Source organism: Dendrobium catenatum, unplaced genomic scaffold (genome assembly GCF_001605985.2).
Source record: "Dendrobium catenatum unplaced genomic scaffold, ASM160598v2 fragScaff_scaffold_716, whole genome shotgun sequence".
Classification (NCBI taxonomy): Eukaryota; Viridiplantae; Streptophyta; class Magnoliopsida; order Asparagales; family Orchidaceae; genus Dendrobium; species Dendrobium catenatum.
Window position 1 is genome coordinate 2140687 of NW_021319178.1, and position 21776 is coordinate 2162462.

The 21776-nt window shown below is 32.5% G+C and overlaps 1 protein-coding gene across 5 annotated transcripts in view; it reads right to left on the minus strand.

Annotated features, from left to right (window-relative positions):
* The window catches only part of LOC110092513 (probable methyltransferase PMT7), a 62944-nt gene that overhangs the window by 35242 nt on the left and 5926 nt on the right, over window positions 1-21776 (minus strand). The window contains exons 1-2 of one of the 5 annotated variants that reach the window (XM_020817115.2): window positions 10302-10671; window positions 3112-3373 (exon numbers count right to left, since the gene is read on the minus strand). In XM_020817115.2, the coding sequence (XP_020672774.1) occupies window positions 3112-3373; window positions 10302-10455 (416 nt within the window). In that variant the 5' untranslated portion in view covers window positions 10456-10671. Of the gene's footprint in view, window positions 1-3111; window positions 3527-10301; window positions 10674-21776 lie in introns of those variants that run through there. The other 4 variants (XM_020817097.2, XM_028696015.1, XM_028696014.1 and 1 more) reach the window with 4 other exon arrangements.

Here is a 21776-nt window from a genome sequence, read left to right on the forward strand (position 1 = left end):
TGCTTGACCTCCTTGACGCCTTGAGGCCGATGGCGGTGTGTGAAAACCCGAAAAATGCCATTTTAGACCTCGCACGCTTTTCAAAGCGCCGCGATGAGAATTTAGTGGAATTTTCAACGTTAACGGAATGTAACGGAAATAATTTTAGAAAATCCTACGTGAAATTCTGATCGTTTTGGTATATAAAACCTATACATAATTTTGTCTAATTAGAGAGTTATTAATTTTAGAAGTCTAAAAATACCAAAACTACCCTTCTCTATTCCTTATACCGAAATTTCTTAAGTGAGGGCATAATTGACTTTTAGCAAACCCCAATTCCCCTTAATAGGCAAACCGAAACCCATTCTTTCTCATTTCACGCGTGAACCGCACGAAACAAGAGGGACGGACGTCGGGCAAGGGGCGACGGGCGGCTTCGTGAGGGCACTCCGACGACGATCTTCCGGGGAAAATTTTAGTTCAAATCGAAGAGGAGATCAAGGGAAGAAGAAGGTATGCTTTAGATTTTCATTTCTCCTTCTAAATCTCAAGTTATTTGAGAATGAAATTTCTAGGGTTTTGTAGGATTTTGGTTTTCTTTTGTAATTTCTTTACGAAAACTTTAAGGAAAGATTAGAGGAATGTTTTAGCAATGAAAATGAAAAATTTTGAGGAAATTTTGGAGATAGAAATTCTAGGGTTTTTCTTAAAAAACGTATTTCTTCCAAAATCTCTTTAAGGAATGGTTAGGTAATGTTTAGAAGAGCATTTTAATGATAGAAATGAAATTTTGGAGGAATTTTATGAGATTTTAAAATTAGGGTTTTAGGTAAATCCGAAGATATAATTATTTTAAATTAATTTAGATGATGAAGAAAGTGTTATTTTTTATTAATATTAATTAATTAGATAAAATTATGAATTTTTAGATTATGATATGCTTTATGTGATCTTTTGGAGAGAGAGGGAGAGGAAGAACTTAAGTTAGATTTTGAATAGAAGGAGAACATTAATTTAAATTATTTATAAATGATTTTAAGGGTGAAATTATCTCTATTAGGTGTTTTGAAGCAATCTCGAAGAAGGAAGAATTAGCGAGGAGAAATTAATTTTTCAAATTTTCAAGTAAGTATGCACTGTTCTTTATTTCAGTAATACTTTTGTTACCCTCAAGTTATATGCAATCATTATCCTTTACTGTTGTCAAATTCTTTATTGTTGTCAAATGTATGATCATGAAAATTACATGTACATTTTATGGTATCTTACTATAGGGTTTATATGTTATAAGAAATAAGATTGAATGAAATGACATGCTTATGTATATTGAATGCTTGTATGTGCATGTTGAAAGGATGGAGCTCACCCCCTAATGGTACTAGCTGGGGACGCTGTACTCGTGCACGATAAAATGGTAAAGGATATGAAAAATGAAATGGTAAAGGAGTACCTATATGGTACTAGACGGTGGCTTCTGTGACGGTTGTATTATATACGAAAAGAAAAAGTTATGAAAAATGATATGGATATGAAAATGAAATGGAAAATATGGCCTTATGATATGTTTAATGTTATGTTAAGTATGAATCATTTTTATGTTATGTTCATATAAAATTGACATCCAGCATATTACACAGTTGCCTTGTTTACTGTAGTTTAGAATTGTGTATTACTTACTGAGCTTTAACTTAATGTTAGTTGTTAACATTTTACAGGTAAGATTAAGTTAATCAAAGATGAGTAGAAGGGGTGGAAATATTTATCATCGTAGAGAAGCTCCAGAAGAAAGGTAATTATGAATTTGTTTGAGTTTTATGTTAATTGAGTTTTCAAATTGATGTTTTAGAGGCTCTTTCAATTATTATGGAGATAGTTTTAGTGATTAGATAATTTAACATACCGTCTGACCTTTGTTCACGCCTCGCCTGCGCGAGCTTATCGGGCCGGGTCGTGACACGGTGAGGCCGACATGACAACGCCGGACGGTGGCTGGTAGGGATTCGGGAAGGCGGAGGGTGGAATGGTGGAGAGCCGGCGATGCCCGACGGTGACTAGTCAAGAGGCGGAGGGTGACTAGTGACACCCAACGATTTGACTCGACTGGCATGACGCAACTGGACCGACCTTGCGCAAGACAGCTGGCAGCCTGGCATGACGCGACTTCTCACTGTATGATTCGACTCGCGACTAGACGCGAACGCGTCTAACCGGGTCAATTCGGGTTGACTAGCGAGTTTCCATGTCAACTTGAACCCGACCCGTTTTTTTCAAACTGGCCGGAAATCCGAACCCGGACCTGACCCATTTCACAAATGGCTTGACCCGAATCCGGATTTTTCTTGATCGGGTCCGGGTCAGATTTCGGGTCAGGTTAATTTTTGACACCCCTATTAGTTACACCTCAAGTTGACTGAGGAAGGTCAAAAATGGAGTCTAACAACATAGGTATTAAAGGATTCAGTCAAATCCAAAATCCACGACACCCAAAACATCCATAATAAGTTTAGCATCTCAGCTCAACCATAAAACAGAACATTATGCCTTTATCTCTATAAAACATGATTAAGAATACTTCTTAAATTTAACTACAAGACAATATTAACCCCATTTTCCCTATCTCTGCATATGCTGTTACTTTATTGAGAAGTCCGGAACAGTAGATTTTACTTTATTTAGAAGTCCAAATCAGTAGATTATACATATTTATGGTTATATCAAATCTTTTCGTTACTCAGTAGCTAGCATGTTGGCCAGATACAAGGGTGATTTTCTCGATGGGACAGATTCCAATGAACCACCCTTTTAGCAGTAAATATCAAATTTCAGAGTTAAGAAAACCTAAATGAGAAAAATACAATTACAAGCGCATGCTGAGATAGATAACATGTCAAATAAATAGCATGGGTATTTTCATTTAAATTATCCTCAGACCACCAATTACATATAAGAGTGCACAGATCAAAGTTCAAATTTTCAAGATCAACTACAATACAAACTGGTCCTACCTCTCTTGAGGAATAAAAAAACATATCTACACAAACTGCTAAGATATAAAGTAGCAACAGTATTAGCAATATATTTATATGTTAACTTTGAATAAAAACAATATGCATAGCTGCTAAAACATACCTCTCAATATACTCAGCAGCTCCATGCTTAAAATGTGTACCGCCACCAGGGAACCACCATAGCTTATCTTTCTCATGAACCCAATTTTGTCCTCCTTTCACTTCAGCGAGATGTGAATGATTCACATTACTACGCCAAACATAATCTCTACTAAGTGGCCATTTTATTGGTATTTTATAGTCAAAAGGTGGTGGAACCAGGCAAAACAAGCGGTCCTCTAATTCAGGACAATGGCTCTCAAGCTGCTCTTCTCGAGAAGTATCTAGTTTTGGGAGCAACTTTGTTAAATAAGATGCATCATGACAAGGAATATATTCATTAAATTTCAAAGGGCATATATTCACTCCACTTTCTGGTATTGTAACTGATTTTGTCCTGTACATAAGAGCAACTCTATTTGTGTACTGTAAATCACCTGCCAGGTAATGATTAATAGAAAACAATCCTTTAAAATAGCTTTGGACAACTTTACTAATATTCTTGCAACAAAACAATATAGGGATTTGCATGTCAACACCATTAGGAGCAATGAATTTCAAAAAAAAAAAAAGGAGAAATGGATGTAACATAAAAAATGGGAGATTTACATGCATACCACAACATTTTATATATATACAAATCTAACATCAAAATCTTCATATTCACTTACATAACAATTTGCTAAACTCTAAGAACTTTTAAAGGACTGCAAACTCAAACTACTAATGAATACTTGGAAAATTATCTCATATATCAACAAAAATTATTTAATTCATCGTCACATAAAGAACTACAACATTCATAGCAAAATTACAAAGTAAATTTAGGTAGAATTCATATTTCATTTCACCAAAAGCATAAGTTGTCTTGAATTTGTAAGACTTCTTATGGCCAAAAAGTCAACGATTCACAAAGCACTTTGCGAAATCATCTACTCGTCTTCATCAACTTCAGAGAATTCTTCCAAGCTTTGAAAGAAGTCTTCAATAGCAACTCATAATGGCCCTAAGATATCTTGTTTCACTAAATTCTAAAGATATTAGGAGATTCCGCCATAGTTATCAATGACCATGTCTAAATATTTTTTAGACTTCACAAATATGCTAAGCAAGTCAATTTCATCTGTAGTTTGAGCCAGCTTGGCCATCAACTCAACCCTTTTGGCTTCCTTCAGTAAATTTTCAATCTATAATAGTCGAGTAATGCTAGTATTCAACTCATAAGCAAAGTTCACATACGTTAACTTGGCCTCCATGAGAGACAAATCGGAATTATTGACAGCGCTTTAGAGTTCCATGATCCTATAATTGCTCATTTGAACTACATCTCAAAGAGGTTAGATGTCAAAACTTAAACTCGCATGAACTTTTTGTACAGATTCAAACTCTTGCTATGAATTTTCTATTTAGTTCATAGTCATAGTTAACAAAACCTCCTTCTCAGATGACTCATCCTTCAAAATTGGCATGGCCTCTTCAACTTTAATTCTTTCATCTTCTTGCCTCTACACTCGTCCAAAATTATGTTTGCTCCCTATTGAAGGAGACTTCCACATCCTTCTTTTCTTTATTCAAAGAATTAAAATCTTCAAATTTCTCATACGTGAGATACAACCTCTTATGACTTCTTGTCAGGTAGAAACCCTCTTGCTAACACTTAATGGGCCTAAGCATAATGGACATGTGAAGATCACCAGTCAGCGGTTCCTTCAATCTCTTGTGGAGACAACTAGAGGAGCTTCACAAGATCGTAGTCGTACCTACAATGGAGCGTTCAACTCTATCTTTAGCAGAAATAGGTCAATATTGAAGTCAAACATAACATTTTCAAAGTCCATCACTTGGCTAAAAGCGACTTTATCCTCTTCAATAAGGAAGGAGGTTTGTAAGCCCTGAAGGGATATAGTGGTAGACCATTGGTTTCTTCCCCTTTCCTTCCTTGCTCTCCTTTGAAGTCAACCGTAATGAAAACTCATTGTTTCTTCATTGGATTCCTACCCTCATAAATGAGAGTATCTGCTCCTCGATAGCATTAAAGAAGGTACCAAAGTCAAATCTATCCCCAGATCAAAGTCAACATCAATGAAAATATCACTAGGAATCCCAAAAATAGCAAAACAAGAAATCGCAATGATGTAGACAAACTCATCAGATAAGTGAAAATTCAAATTCAAAGTTCTAATACTAGATAAAAACTTACCTTCCACCTAAGATTCAAGGGCGAGTGTCACCTAGATCATCTTCTCATGCTAATACATCCTGCAATCTAAAACATGGTCTTTAACTTCCGTAACCTACCTACATCATCCACAGAGAGACTAGATGATGAGGACATCGTGTGATTCAACCTAAGCTCGTTTTCCCGCTCTTAAGGTTTATTGCGTCGTTTAAATTCACCATCAAGATATAATTATTCGTTCTACGAATATTAAGTGTGCAAATTCCTTAAAGCAATTCATCCATGCAAATACGTTTCACATCACTAGACCAGGTCAAATAGTCTCTCAAAATCTTTATCAACCTAGTATATATCGCCCATCCTAGAAGGACTTGACAAAGAAATATGTATTCTTCAATCTTTTTATCTTGTTGTATAATCCTTCTATTTTCATAAACTTAGAAGAAAAGAGAACAATATATTATAAAAATCCTTTTATTGCGAACATGTGCCTGAAGAAACTCAAGCTCCACTTTGCCCTTTTGTCACGGAGGAAGGTTATGAAGAAGACCACACTCACAAACAAGGTATGACTTGGGTTGTAATGAGGATGAAGCAATTCTTGATCTTGACAACCTCAATAAATAGTATAAATTGTAGGTCCGCTGTCAAATGGTTTCTCCAGAAGCACCATTCAATGTCCTAAAGTGAATTAAGTAACTCGCTAAAATCTGGAGCTAGCATGGTAAGTCTTCACCAAGGTTTAACTCATTTTAGAAGGATCTTCATAGTATTCTCTATAACAAAGGAGGAGAAACTCCATTCCAACTTTGTAAAGCAGTCAGTGATGTTTACAAAGTGTGTCATTGATAAAACAAAAGGCTACAAAGAAGTAGGGGTGTCAATTTTTGACATGACCCAAAACACGACCCGAACCCGACCCGGAAAAATCCGGGTTCGGGTCAACCCGGACCCGAAACGGGTCGGGTTCGGGTTCAACAAATCAACCTGTTTTAAAAATCGAGTCGGGTTAGGGTTGACCCAGCAACCCAAAAATGACCCGAAATTGACACGAAAACTCCTATTTGACTCGGAAACCCGAGATTGACTCATTTTTTACCCGATTTTGACCTGAAAATTGAAGATTGACCCAATTTTTTACCCGAAAACTAACAATTTTAGGTCAACTTCGGGTCATATGTGTCGGTCGGGTTGACCCGGACCCAAATAGGGTCGGGTTCAGGTTGACCCGAACAGTGCTGGGTCAGTTTCGGGTTCGACCCGAACCCGACCCATTGACCCGCATTGACACCCCTACAAAGAAGGAAGAAGGAGAGATCAGAAGAAACACAAGGATGCAAAATAAGCAATAAAGCTCGAGAGAACATGATAAGATAAAGAAAGAAAGTCTCAAGAATAAGCCCTATTTATAGGTAAGGATGCGATGCATCCGGGAGCAGGAATCAGCAATCAAGCGCAGAAATTACACAGAAAAATAGCAAATTACAGCAGTTGTAGGGGAAATAATAACTGATTTTATTACAATAACTTAACAAGAAACAAAAGATACAATCGATCTACAGTTAGAAAGACAGATCGTATCTCCCAATCAATCTAGATGCTGCTAGGAAGCCCTCACAGAAAATTCAGGATAAAAATAACTCCAAAAACATCCCCCTAATAAAAAATAACACCCCTATTTAATCCCCCCCCCCTTTTCCCTCCAAAACAGCCTTAAAAGAACTCCCTTTCCTTTATTAAATTCCCTCCTTAAAAAAAAAAAAAAAAAAAGTTCCTTCCTTACTTTCCCTCCAACTGTAGGACCGGTCATGTTGGATTGGTCGTAACAGGATGCAGAAGATCCCCGACCACCTTAAATCAAATCAACATGATCATTAATTGAGATCTCCATCATGACCTTTCATTCAAAAACAAAATCTCAGCACAACGCTTTACCATTGTTATATATCAACGTTGAAAATTAAAGCAATGCACTTCCTTTGACTCAATCAAATGCTAAAATCAAGAAAAAAAGGCCAACTTCATACTACAATATGACTTCTTACTACAATGACTTCTAGGGGAAAGATGACTTCAACTATTTAGCCAAGAGGGGAAGAGGGGCAACTTCACGCTAAAGGCCGACTTCACGCTAAGGGATGACTTCAATATAAAGGCCATTTTCACAGTGGAGGTTGAGTTTATTTGAAAAGACTTTTCGAATTCAAAAAAACAAGGGAAATTGCATGAATAAGGCAATGAGAGGTCAAGTTTAAATTAAGTATTACAAAAATATGCAATTTCTCATAAAAAAAATGATTTTTTTTTTGTTGAAATCAAAGAAAATAAACTTAGAAGACAACAAAAATTAATCTTTATTTTTTTATCCTTTTTACAAAATTCCTTTTTTGACTAGATACATCAAGAAAAAATAAAAAATAAAAAGATAATTAGTTAGTAAACTACCAAAAATCACTTATGGGACTTGGAGCATCCTTGAACTCATCCTGCGACAATGCTAAAGCTGTTCCTAACCTAAAATGGAAACTAGCTCAAGAGTAACCTGACAAGGAAGGTTGCTACGCATGATCAATTATCATAAGACAGATTGACTCATCTTGGAATTTTTTGTAAACTCCCTCAACAAGATGACCCCTATCCTCAACTCGTTAACCTCTTCTCAAATGACTTCAGGCAAATCCATTAATCAACTAAGAAGTACAATTACTAATGACAGCTCAGAATAGCTTCTATGTCATTCAGACATTCTTTGCAAACTGGACCAGTAGGTTCAAATCTTATAATCATATCCATGAAGTATTATATTTGCTATATAACAATGGCCATCTAAGCCTTCATGCCGACTTCAAAATTTCTTGTCACCGTCTTCAAATATTTGATCCTGAACCATCATCCTCAAGTCTCCGTTAGGTGACTTCACTACATAAGATTGTATCATCAAACTCTCTTATCTGCTCAGCAAAATCTTCGAATTCTCTCTTGTTGAATCACATAGAGACTTCAAGTGACAACTCGCACTCACCACCATCGCTTGTAGCACCACCAGCATGGTTAGCTCCACAAAAAATATCGATGTCATCAGTGGACAAAATACTCCTCATTACACACACATCGCCCTTAATGGCAACCTCCTCAAAAGCCTTCCCTCAAGCTCTCTTGGCCCATTTGCACTCTTGAGGGCAACTTCAATAGAATTGTACTCAGGTTCTAATGATGTCACCACATACATTTAAAGTGCCACCATCGTTGACCTTTACAAGAGGTTAGACATCATCTCCTAGACCAAAACCTTGCTTTGAGAGGTGTTAATCTAGGAAGCTTTAACAAAATTACTAATTTCTATAACAAAAAAGAGTCTAGAGAGTTAAACTCCTCCTTGGTCCAACCTCCTGAGGTGTTCCAACCTTAATCTCCACCTCTTGAGAACCCATCATGATGCCTTTGAGCATTGTCACCACAGTGTTTGTTGCCCCAGCAACCACCTATATACCATCAAGAGCTTTCATAATAGCGATCTGCTTAGTCCTAGGGGATTCTATAACAATATCCTTGCTTGGTTCAAATCCCTCCAGACCTCCTTCATCCACCAAATCAATTTTCACTTTCTTCATTGAAGACATTTCTACAAGCTTAGACCCCTTTACACATAATAAAGTTTTGTATTCATTATCTCCTTGTAATTCCTTCGGCAATCATTAGCTATAGTAGCAGTTGTAAGACAATAAAACTTCTTCATTTTTTGAGGTGGGGCATGATCTTACAAGCAATTTTCAAAGTAAGAATGATGAATAGTGACTAAAGTAAAAGTAGCAAACCTCCAAAATGAACTACAAGCCACACATTTATAAACACTACTGTTGTCATGTCAATCATGTGTCCAAGATCTAAGCATATGTACAATGCTACAAATCATATCAAAGTCACTTAAGATGAATTGAGTTTTTCAGAACTTTGATTCTCATGTCATCTCATCGCCTGACAAGGAATAAAACAACTGGGAAACTAATATACAACCATACACATTTGGGTGAGGTCAATCTAGTCATTTGGGGATCTTGAATTAGGCTCAATAAGTCATTGAATGCAAATTGACTTGAACCTCCTATAACCCAAAAATCATCAAACTTCAAGGAGATAAATATTGTCAACTCACCCAAGTATCAAATTTACTAAAGGTGCTTGAATTATTGAACACGGCCAATGATTCATGAAATTGCTCACTCACCAAGACTATTCAACTGAGAAACTCAACCACTCGCCTTGAATACTCACCAGCCGAATAAGGGTTCAAAGCTAGAATTTTCCAAGGGTACTTAATCTCAATTCGGAACTCATTCAAAGCCCAAAACTAGCAATAGATCACAAGTCAAATGCATCTGCTAAACTAAGTCCAAGTCATATATTCTAATGCAATTCATTATGCAGTCAATTATGTACCGCCAACCTTAGCCCACACCTATAAATATCGTGCCCATGCACATAAAATCCATGACATAATTATGTACTATGACCGAAACTCTATTTCATTGGTCTTTCTCGGACTTACTCCTGGATTCTCCACAGAATATCTTGTTTTCTCTGTATAAATCATTAACGTGACTCAATTTGATCAAGGAGAATCATTGAGACTCAATTTTCTATCACTTCCCTCTCTACTATTTAGGCTTAATTTGTATCTGCAATAGAACCTTCGATCTTCCACTGATCCAAGAATCACGTTGTCATATTACAAGCATGAAAACAGATCCCATTCTCAAAGTAATTAAATAACGTTCTCAAGAAACCGCCATTTTGTCATTTTCAGCTGAAACCCTGGTAATAAATACACATTCCAGGTGCTAAATTTCGTTGGAATTGCTCTCCATCTCAACTTCAATCAGAAACTAGGGCAAAGAGTTTAGTTCTCAAGAAACCGCTATTTTGTCATTTTCAACTGAAACCCTGGTGTACCTACACATTCCAGGCGCTAAATTTCGCTGGAATTGCTCTCCATCTCAACTTCAATCAGAAATTAGGGCAAATTCAGGAGGCACCTTTTGATGGGGTAGACGGAATGGTATCGCCCGAGCCAACCAGTACAGTGGGGCTTGAGCTGAAGAGGGTGCCGACGTAGAACGAGACAACCATGAAAAAGAGGCCAACGAGTATCAGATGTACAGTACGGGAATCAAACGCCGACGAAAACATCTTGGCTTGTCGATCTTCGAACTCTTCCTCTCCAATTAGTTCGCAGATTTGTTTTGAGTTGGATCTGGTAGAAAGAGCCCAGAGGCAAAAGCCAAGCGCAGTGTCACCAACATGAACGGCGAGGCACGGCTCGGCCGTAATGACCGGAGAAGTTTGCTAGATGGAAGAGAATTTCGGACTGACGTGCCTTTATAATGTTTGTTATTTGGAGAAATATCAAAACTTTATTTACTATCAAACCATTCTTTTTAATATATTTATATTCTTATATTTTAAACAATGTCATTTTCAATCATTCTCCATTATGAATCTCATTAAGATTTTTTTATAAAAAAAGGATAAGAAGGTCACAACAATGAAATTAAGTTGTAGGAAATATTTTAGTCAAGCTTTATATTAAATTTTAGCATGAGATTAAGACTTTGTTTGATATAATTTATTTGCTGCTTCTTAAAGCAGCTTTTTAGTACGAATTTTAATTTTTATTTAAAAATTATTTTAAGAAACAGTAAAAAAATTGTCATAAACGAAACCTTAAAACCATTTTCATTAAAAACTTATGGCATAATAAAATATATGATTGAAAAGACATATTCAAATAAAATTTTGATCTATGTTAAACTATTTGAATATGATTTGAACTTGATTTGAAAGTTATTCAAATAGATTCTTGTTCAAATTTTATAAATCATGAATAGGATTCAAACATTGTTCAAACTTTTTTAGTAGTAGACCAAACCTTATTCATTAATTCTCCATTTGAAACAGATTTCACATCTATTAAAGCTCATTCAACCTTTATTCAAATATCATTTGAACCTTATTTGAATTAGATCTTAATATTGGTATTGGTTATATTTATAGTTTTTTTTTTTTTTTGTTCTAAAAGATAATCAAGTATACATATTTTAGTGCTGTATAGAGCAGAATAAAAAGAAGAAAGACAAGTTGGTTGGGCTTTTAGGGGGTCATTTGATAGTAAAATGAAATGTGGTGTAAAAGGAATTCAATATATTTAAAATATTTGTAATTATTTGGATGAGTGTAAAATAAATACAGGTGATTATTTTTTATTTGACTTGAAGTAAAATTAATATAATGTAAATCCCAAAGATTGTGGGGGCCAATGGCCAACGAAAATTGGCTGGTGGTGATGGCAGTTGGTGTTGGAAGCAACAAAGACTAGTTGTTAAGGCATCTGGAAATAGTGGTCAGTGGTGACTAACAACGGCAGCAAAAAATGGGTAACAATCGACAACGGGTGGCATAAGTGGCAGCAAGTGGTAGCAATGATAGAGAATTCACAGTGATTTGAAAATCAATTAAATTTAATGATAACAAATACGTCAAAATTGAACAAGATGGTTCATTCTCAATACTTCAAAATTTTACTTTATTTTTCTTCTACAAATATCTTCAAATCTTCTGTATTTGAAATATTTTATACCCATTTTACCTCAAACCAAATAACCCATTAGTAAGAATGAAGCAATCTATGATTTAAAGAAGTATTGCATTTAAAGAATACATAAATTTAAAAAAAATATGTAGTTTGAAAGTGTAGGTTGTATTATTTTTTGTGGAGCACAATCCATAACAAGATATCTATATCTATTTAATGTTGATCTCTCATTTGCATGTTGATTGCTTCCAAAAAGATTTCAAAGTGCTCATATAGGCTTATTTTATGTGGTTTCAAATGAGATGATGTAAGGTCAATCAATCCAATTCTTCCATTGACATAAGAGTTGATGAAGGTTGATGCCATAGATATATATAGGATATAGAAGATGGTGGGTCCATTGATGCTTCATTACTAAGCATTTATTATAAATTACAACCCCACTATATGATATTTCTAAAAATAATAAGTGAAGCCTTTTGATTTTTCATGTACTTAGAGGCTCAAAGTAACATTGATGATATAGAGAACAAATGATTGGCTCCTATCCTATAAAGTCCAATGCATGAAAGCACCTTCAATTCAATGGCTGTTAAAATAATGGCCTTACATTCGAATTTGTTCTTCATGCATATAGAAGTTGGATAAAAACTTCAAATTCAAGTTGACCAAATCATGGAAAGATAACATGTTGCACTTCTAAAAAGTAGGCAAGGAGCTTTTGAGCTATGAAGTTGGCACAATCAAATATGTTTTAGACTGGAGCCGTATATCACAACACACTTGCACTTACGATGATAGGATAAAAAACCATCAACAATCTCAATTATAACTTATTAGATGTATAACTAAGTAGAAGCTTATTGGATTTGACATTACGAAAACCAAAATTTTGATACGATTCAAAAAACTAGTTAAAATATTTATTAGTTGGGTTATTTCTATATCAAACACTCTAGCAATTCTAGTCTCATCAATCATTTTACTTGTATTGTGCAACTCTATCTAGTGAAGCATTAGTCATACCATACTACATACCTTATGTTGAGTTTGTTATGTATAGTTGTGTCCTTTTTATATTAGGCTTTGTATCTTCTTTTGATATTAATGAAATGAATCAAGATATTCTTTATTATGTTCCTTTTACTTCTATTTATAAGAGGTCTTCTATGGATATTGACATGTAAGAAGAAGCAGAAGGAGAACCTAACTTCCTTCTGACTGATGGTGGTTGTTATTTAGATCTAGATTCTAACAAGTAAATGTTTATAGAAATTTATTAGAACATTAAGGGAACATAAGAAGATGGAGAACTTGATCCTAATATTCAAGATCATCATATTGGTCAACATGATGATTCATTAGACCAGATTCATGAAGTTTAATAAAGAAGTGGACCTCGTAAATATATAATCAAAGAGAAGGACAAAAATATTATTACTTGAGATCTTAAATAACCTCTTGCATAGTATATTTAAAAACAAATATATATATATATATATATATATATATAACTTTTATTTTATATCCTAAGGTGGAATAATAGAATGTGCTAGTTTAGCTTTATAGAGAAAGCTATCTACTTTACATAGTGTTTATGATGCGTTAATGTTGTCTCAAGAGCTTTGTAAAACTAAAGCGAAAGAACTTAACCAAAATGATGATATTTCACTAAGTAATTAACATGTAACTGCAATTTTTCTTGATATGTTGGTCGGGAGTTTTGACTATCAACTAAAAGGTTTTGGGTTTGAGTCTTGTATATATGATGTGTATGTGAGTTTGTCTTAATTGAACTAAATGACCAAAAAAGAACTATAACCTAGAGTTTTTCAAACATATTTTATTGATGAAAAATTGAAAGCATGCCTTCAAGTTGGAGGCTTTTGACAATTACTTTCACTAATGATGATTTGTTGCTTAAAATAACAAACCATAGCGAACCTTTATATATTGTTGTCTTAGTTGATAATAATACCTTAAATCATACCTTAGTAGGCTATAACCATGATTTTTCAAAAATATTTTGTTGAGGAAAAACTGAAAGAAGGTCTTCTTGTTGAAGGCTTTTGACAATTACCTTCACTAATGAACATTTAGTGCTTAAAATAATATATCATAACCAACCCTCTTATATTGTTGCCTTAAGCTTCATTTGGGATAGTTGTCTTACTGCTTTCTAAAATAGTTTTTTTATTACAAAAATTTTTGTTAATAAGAAAATTATCCCAAACAAAATCTTTGTTGATGACAAGAATTTAAATCATACCTCAATAGTCCAGAAATCATCTATTAGTAGAATTATAACTAAAAATCTTGTTGTTTTGTCTTTGAACACTAAGAAATTTTGTTCATAACTAATATTATTACTAATAAAAAACCTACTATTGCATGCAATAATTAATTAAATTCCAAAAAAATTAGAGAATATTTCTAATGCATTTATACACCTCCTCAAATTATATAAGACTTTTGGAGATAATTTGTCTATATTTAGAAATTGAAAAAAAAAATATTATGTTCTTATATTTAAAAATGCAAACTAACTAAATTTAATGTGACAAATTGGAGATATTAATATATTAAGTGAGACATTTCATAATCATTTAGAATTTTAGCTCTCATATTTGCACATATTTTGTATTGTTCTTATTTAAATACACATTTTTAAAATTACTAAATTTCTCTTATATGTGCATATGGCCATAACATGCATCCCATATGTCTTTAATGAATGTCTTAAGCATAGCAAAAACAAAGTTATATTTGTTTGGGATTATTTTCTATTTTTAATAATTGGAATATCTATCACTTCAATTATTAATTGTAAGAAAATGCCTTAAATAGCCTTAGAAAATTTGGGGTTGCTTAAACACCTTCATACAAGCCATTGAGTGCATTTGTGTGTTCTTCAAAATCAAAATGCACATCTTCCTAATTTTCAAGTCAAATTCTATATTTTCTTAATTTTTTAAAAAATAGATTTACTTAGGAAAATCAAAATTTCAAACTTCTTTTTTACCTTTGACAATCATCATGGACTCATTTCAGCATTTGTGTGTTCTTCAAAATTTCAGGATTTTTTAAAAACTATTTAATATTTTAAATGATTAACGCAATATTTGCATTAATTATTGAATTGTTCGGGAGTGATCATTGCTTGTGCATGACTATATATTTCAAATCCCATGTGTAGCTTGTTATATACAATTATTTTTAAAAATCCTTCTTTTAAGTAACAAAAAAATATATTTTATATTAAACTAATTAAACAATTGTTGATTTGAGTTTTTCAAAGTCTTGGGAACATTACACATCCTCAAGGAAGGACGAAATCATACACTTTTGAACAAACTCATTTTATAAATAACTATATATTTTTTCATTATAATTGATGAATTCAATAATGCTTACAAGCTTTTCAATCTATTTATGATTTTTTTGATGATGTTGCATTATTACTTTCAAATATGATTTTCAAATTCTAACCATCACATTGACATAATAAATTTAAATAGAAAGTTGAAGCCCCAGTTTAGGAAGTTGTCAATATATATCTCTACATGTTCTTTCCTCTTTACATACTGATAAATTTACTTAATTCGAAACATATGAAAAAGTCTAAAGTTAATGTAAATAATTTGGAATCCTTGATAATCTACAACATATAACCTTAATATGAATTGAGCTGAAAAAAAAAAAAGATAAAAAAAATGAAATTATGAACAATTTTTTATAGGTCATTGATGTTTGAATCAAATCAATTGTCCTACCTCAAGAAATATAAGTGAATACTTATCTAAACTTTTTTGCCTAGATCATCCACCTCATTCATTTTCATGACCACAAATGGGATAATTTTTCAATTGCGGTTGAACCACAAAACACTCATTGATTGAGTGATCATGGATCTTGCAATTTTTACAAAAATTCGGCGCATTCTCAAATTTAACCTTTTGTAAATAACCAAAACTTTCAAATCTCAACCAAATCTCTCTAGGTTGTTTTTGGTGATGCCATTTCAACAAGCTAGAATCCTAGCAACCGAGGCCTTGACCTAGAAGGAGTTGATTGATCCGTTTGTAATGGTCTACTAAAAACAGACCAAAGAGCATGAATGACATGTTGATTGAAAAATTAAAGATGCAAATTAGGGGATGAAAGCCAAATCGAAATTATGGAAGATTCCTCCTTAATATCAAAATACGGTGTCCATTCCAATAACCTCATCTCACAAATACTTATATAATAAGATCTTCTCAAGAAGATACTATTGTAATCTAGATCATTAGAAGGTTTAATAGCAACATGTATTAGATCAAGCAAACCAACAGAAAAATTACCCGATAGTTTCAGGTAATGAAAAAAGCAACATATGACATCTAGGTTAGGACAAAGAATAGAAAACTTTCCCACAAGAGTAATTTGGAAAGGCAATGCAAGTTTTACAATACTACAGGAAAATGTCCGTTTACCGGCGGAATTTCTAACAGATATTTGCCTGTCGGTACAAGCGACGGTCTACCTAGTAGATATTCTGTCAGAAAACAAGTGAATGCTTTTCTGACAAACAAAATGCCAATTTTGTCAAAATTTTACATACAAAAAAAATGTCGTTTTAACCACAGGAGTATGTAAAACATGCATTTAATTCCGACAAAATTTATGCCGGAAAATACCCACGGAACTTCCGGTGGAATTTCCATTGGCTTAACTTAAACCCGACAAAATTGATCCGGCGAAATATCCGCCAGAAATGTTTCCATCGGCATATCAGCCGAAAAGACTGACAGAAAGAGCCCTATTTTCCATTATAAAAATCAAAATTTAGATACAATTCAAAAAACTATTTAAAATATTTTATGAAATCTAGACTAGAATTTTGCAAAGCTAAACTGCCTAATGAAATAAATAAGATAATCAATCCTACTTATCATCATTTAATAATTTTATTGGACACACAATATAAGATTGCATTATGTTAAAAGATTAATTAGTTGTCAAAGTTGATATTCTTGAGTAAAGTTTTTGAAGCCTTCAAGATAGTCTTCCTCAATTAAATCCATCTCAAATGTATATTTAATGATTTGTATGCAATATTAATTAAGACATTTTCTACTCAATTTGATTTTATAATTTTCTACCAATGCTTGATAATTCTATAGTTGTATACCTATTATTGGTCAATCCTTCAAATTTGACATATTATGTCAAACTCCATGATAGATATTGGAAGAATTACATATGTCTGTCATTTTAATCAATTAACAAGAGCTTACAATGAACAATAGAAAAAAATATGATTATTTTTTGGTCTTGTCTGAAATCTCATATCATATGATTATTTCATAAAAATATGTAAAATCATGTAATGAGCACATAGCTCATCAAGTAACTAAAATCTTACAACTGAAATCAATGACATATAAAAGAAAATAATAGGCTATAAATTATATAAATAGATGTATACATTAATGTCTATACTGATTATTAATATCAATTTTTTTCTTCTATGATTTATTACACATCGATCACAATATCACTGACATTCAATAGTATTAATGCCAATAATAATATTAGTATCATGATCAATAATAGTAAATAGTGTTAATGATAGAAAATAATATTAGTGTTAGTCATAATATCAACATAGTGTTCATAGCAGTGTCGGTATCAATATTCAGATATTTAATGAGTGTATCTTAAAGGTATCTTACTCATGCACTTATGACTCATAATTAGTCATCCCTTATAACTCTCAATCAATATATTCCTTAGAACTGTCACGACCCGACCCGACGGGGACGGATCCCGCCCGAGCCGGATCGCGACGAGAGACCTTTCTTAACCAGGATCTGGCTTTGGATTAGGTTACTGAACTGATCTTTCAAATTCTTAACTCAACAGAAGCACACAGAACAACAGAGCTACTAAAAACATCAAATGCAGCGGAACAAAACATCTATCTTTTCATTTCCTCAAAATAATCATCTACAGAACAGTACATGGCTTTCAACAGAAAGAAAGACAGAACAGAAAAGCCATGACTGTACAAAAATCAAAAGTACAAAAGTACCTAATCTGATCAGACTCTGAAACCTAGTCCTGAACTTCCTTGCCCTTCCCAGAACCTGAAAACCACCAGAAAGCAAGGGTGAGCTCAACAGCTCAGCAAAGCAACAAACCACCAATCTAAATTCTCAGAAAGGATATATATATATATAAGTTTATGGTCTAGCACCACAACATTCACCAGAGTAGTGCCAAAGCCCTCTACTTTAAATTTTTATATTTTTCAAGAAAATTTATTTCATATATTTGAGTTATTACATATTATAACAAAAGTATTCTACTCTTTGCTTCAGATGTATTAGTTAAGTTATTTCTATATCTGATACTCTACCCATTCTAATCCCATCAGTCATTATACTTAGAATGCTACTTATTATGCAAATCTTTCTATGTAGTGAAGCATTAGCCATACCATACTACATACATGATCTAGATTTTGTTATTTATAGACTTTGTATCTTTTTTAGATATTAATGAAATGAGTCAATATATTCTTTATTATGTTCCTTTTACTTCTATTTATATGATATATTCTATGGATATTGACATGTAAGAAGAAGCACAAGAAGAACCTAACTTCCTTCTGACTGATGGTGGTTGTTACTTATATCTATATTTTAATAAGTAAATGTTTATAGAAATTTATCATAACATTGAGGGAACATAAGAAGTTGGAGAACTTGATCCTAATATTCAAGCTCATCATATTGGTCAAATGATGATCCATTAGACCAGATTCATGAAATTTAATAAATAAGTGGATCTCGTAAGTATATAATCAAAGAGAAGGGAAACAATATTATTACTTAAGATCTTAAATAGCCACTTGCATAGTTTTTTTTTTTTAATATAAATTAAAAACTTTTATTTTATATCCTAAGGTGGAATAATAGAATGTGCTAGCTTAGCAGAGAAAGATATATACTTTATTAAGTGTTTATGATGTGTTAATGCTATCTCAAGAGCTTCTTAAAACTCGAGTGAAAAAACTATAACCAATATGATGATATTTCACTAAGTAATTGACATGTAACTGCAACTCTTCTTGGTCTGTTGGTTGTGAGCTTTGACTACCAACTAAAAAGTCTTGAGTTTGAGTTTTGCATATATGATGTGTGTGTGTGTTTGTCTTAATTGATCTAAATGTCCAAAAAAAAAAAGAACTATAACCTAGAGTTTTCAAAAAGATATTTTATTGATGAAAATTTGAAACTAGGTCTTCAGGTTGGAGGCTTTTGACAATTACTTTCACTAATGATGATTTGTTGCTTAAAATAACAAAGCATAACAAACCCTTATATATTGTTGTCTTTGTTGATAATAATACCTTAAATCATACCTTAGTAGGCTATAATCATGATTTTTTCAAACATATTTTGAGGGAAAATTGAAAGAGTATCTTCATGTTGAAGGCTTTTGATAATTATGTTCACTGATGATTTAGTGCTTAAAATAATATATCATAACCAACCCTCTTATATTGTTGCCTTAAGCTTCATTTGACATATTTTTCTTACTGTTTTTTAAAATAATTTTTTAGCATAAAAATTTTTGTATTAAAAAACTATTTTAAAAAATAATAAAAAATTTATATTCAAAACAAATATTATTACTAATAAAAAACCATCTATTAATAGAATAATAACTAAAAATCTTGTTTTTTTTTTTTTTGTCTTTGAACACTAAGAAATTATATTCAGAACTAATATTATTACTAATAAAAAACCTACTATTGCATGCAATGATTAATTAAATTCCAAAAAATTATAGAATGTTTCTAATGCATTTATACACCTCAAATTATTTAGAAATTGAAAAAAATTAGAAATTGAAAAAAATTATTTTCTTATTTAAAAAAATGCAAACTAAATGAATTTAATGTGACAAATTTGGAGATATTAATATATTAAGTGAGACATTTCATAATTATTTAGAATTTTACCTCTCCTATTTGCACCCATTTTATATTTTTCATATTAAAAACACATTTTTAAAATTACTGAATTGCTCTTATATGTGCATATGGCCATAGCATGCATCCCATAGGTCTTTATGAATGTTTTATGCATACGATTTTTTTATTTTTTTGGGATTATTTGAACTTTTTAATAATTGAAATATCTATGACTTCAATTATTAATTGTAAGAAAGGCCTTACATAGCCTTAGAAAATTTGGGGTTGCTTAAACACCTTCATACAAGGCATTGAGTACATTTGTGTGTTCTTCAAAATCAAAATCATATCTTCCTAATTTTCAAGTCAAATTCTATATTTTCTTAATTTAAAAAAAAAAATAGAAATACTTAGGAAAATCAAAATTTCAAGCATCATTTTTACCTTCGAAAATCATCATGGACTCATTTGTGTGTTCTTCAAAACTTTAGGATTTTTAAAATCTATTTAATATTTTAAATTACTAATGCAATATTTGCATTAATTACTAAATTGTTCGAGAGTGATCATTTCATGTGCATGGCTATATATTTCAAAATTTCAAGTATGTGTAGCTGGTTATATACTATCATTTTTAAAAATCCTTCTTTTAAATAACAAAATATATATTATATATTAAACTAATTAAACAAAATATGGTGCTCACTTCAACAACCTCATTTGACAATTACTTATATAATAAGATCTTCTGAAGATGATGCGATTGTAATTTAGATCATTAGCAAGTTGAATAGCAACATATCTCGAATCAAGCAAACCAACAAAAAAATTACAATATAGTTTCAGGTTACGTAAAAAAGCCACATATAACATCTAGGTTATGACGAAGAATAGAAAACTCGTCCACAAGAGTAAACTGGAAAGGTGATGCAAGTTTTACAATACTATAGGAAAATGTCTATTTACCTGCAGAATATTCGATGGATATTTGACCGTCGGTACAAGCGGCGGTCTACCCGACGGATCTTCCGTCGAAAAATAAGCAACAACTTTTTTGGCGAAGAAAACAACAAAAATTTACCGCAGAAAAAAAAAACTATGGTTTAACCGCCAGAGTGTGTAAAGAAGGCATTTAATTCCGGCAAAATTTAAGCTGGAAAATACCAATGAAACTTCCGGTATAATTTCTGCTAGCTTAACTCTAACCTAATGAAACTGATCCAACAAAATATTCGCCAGAAATGTTTCACTACAAGAAAACAGCTCATTTCCGACGTAATTTCCGGCGGAAATAAATTTGTCACAAATTCCGGCGGATTTTCCGGCGGCTTTCCTACGGTCTTTTTTTTTAGCAAATTTCCGGCACATTTTTTGACTGGTTTTCTGACGGGTTTTTTCCGACAACATTTCCGACGGAAATTAAAAAATTAGTTATATTTTAATAACTTATTATCAAATTAAATTATAAAAAATAACTTAAATTATAATTATAAAAATAACTTAAATTATAATTTAATTATTTAATAACAAAAAACATTAAATGATTTAAATTAAATCTTAAATTATAATAATTTTTTATAATTATTTATTTTGTTAAATTAAGTTAAGTAATTTAATAATTTATTTTTTTATAGTTTCTTTCTTCTTTTTCATTTCCGGCGCAAAATAGTTCGCCGGAAATTGTACCGGCGGAATAATCCGCCGGAAATATTTTCGGAGGCATATTTTGTGCCGGAATAATTTTTCCGACGTGCGTGTTACCGTCGAACAAAAATCCGTCGGAAAAATTGATTTCTGACGGATTTTATGCCTTTTCCGACAGATTTTGGCCGCCGGCAAAACGTGATTTTCCTGTAGTGTTTTCATCAACATATCCACCAGAAATAGCATCGGAAAGAGCTCTATTTCCCTTTTCGTTGTGACGCTCTTTTCATTTCACTCTCGCACTCGCCT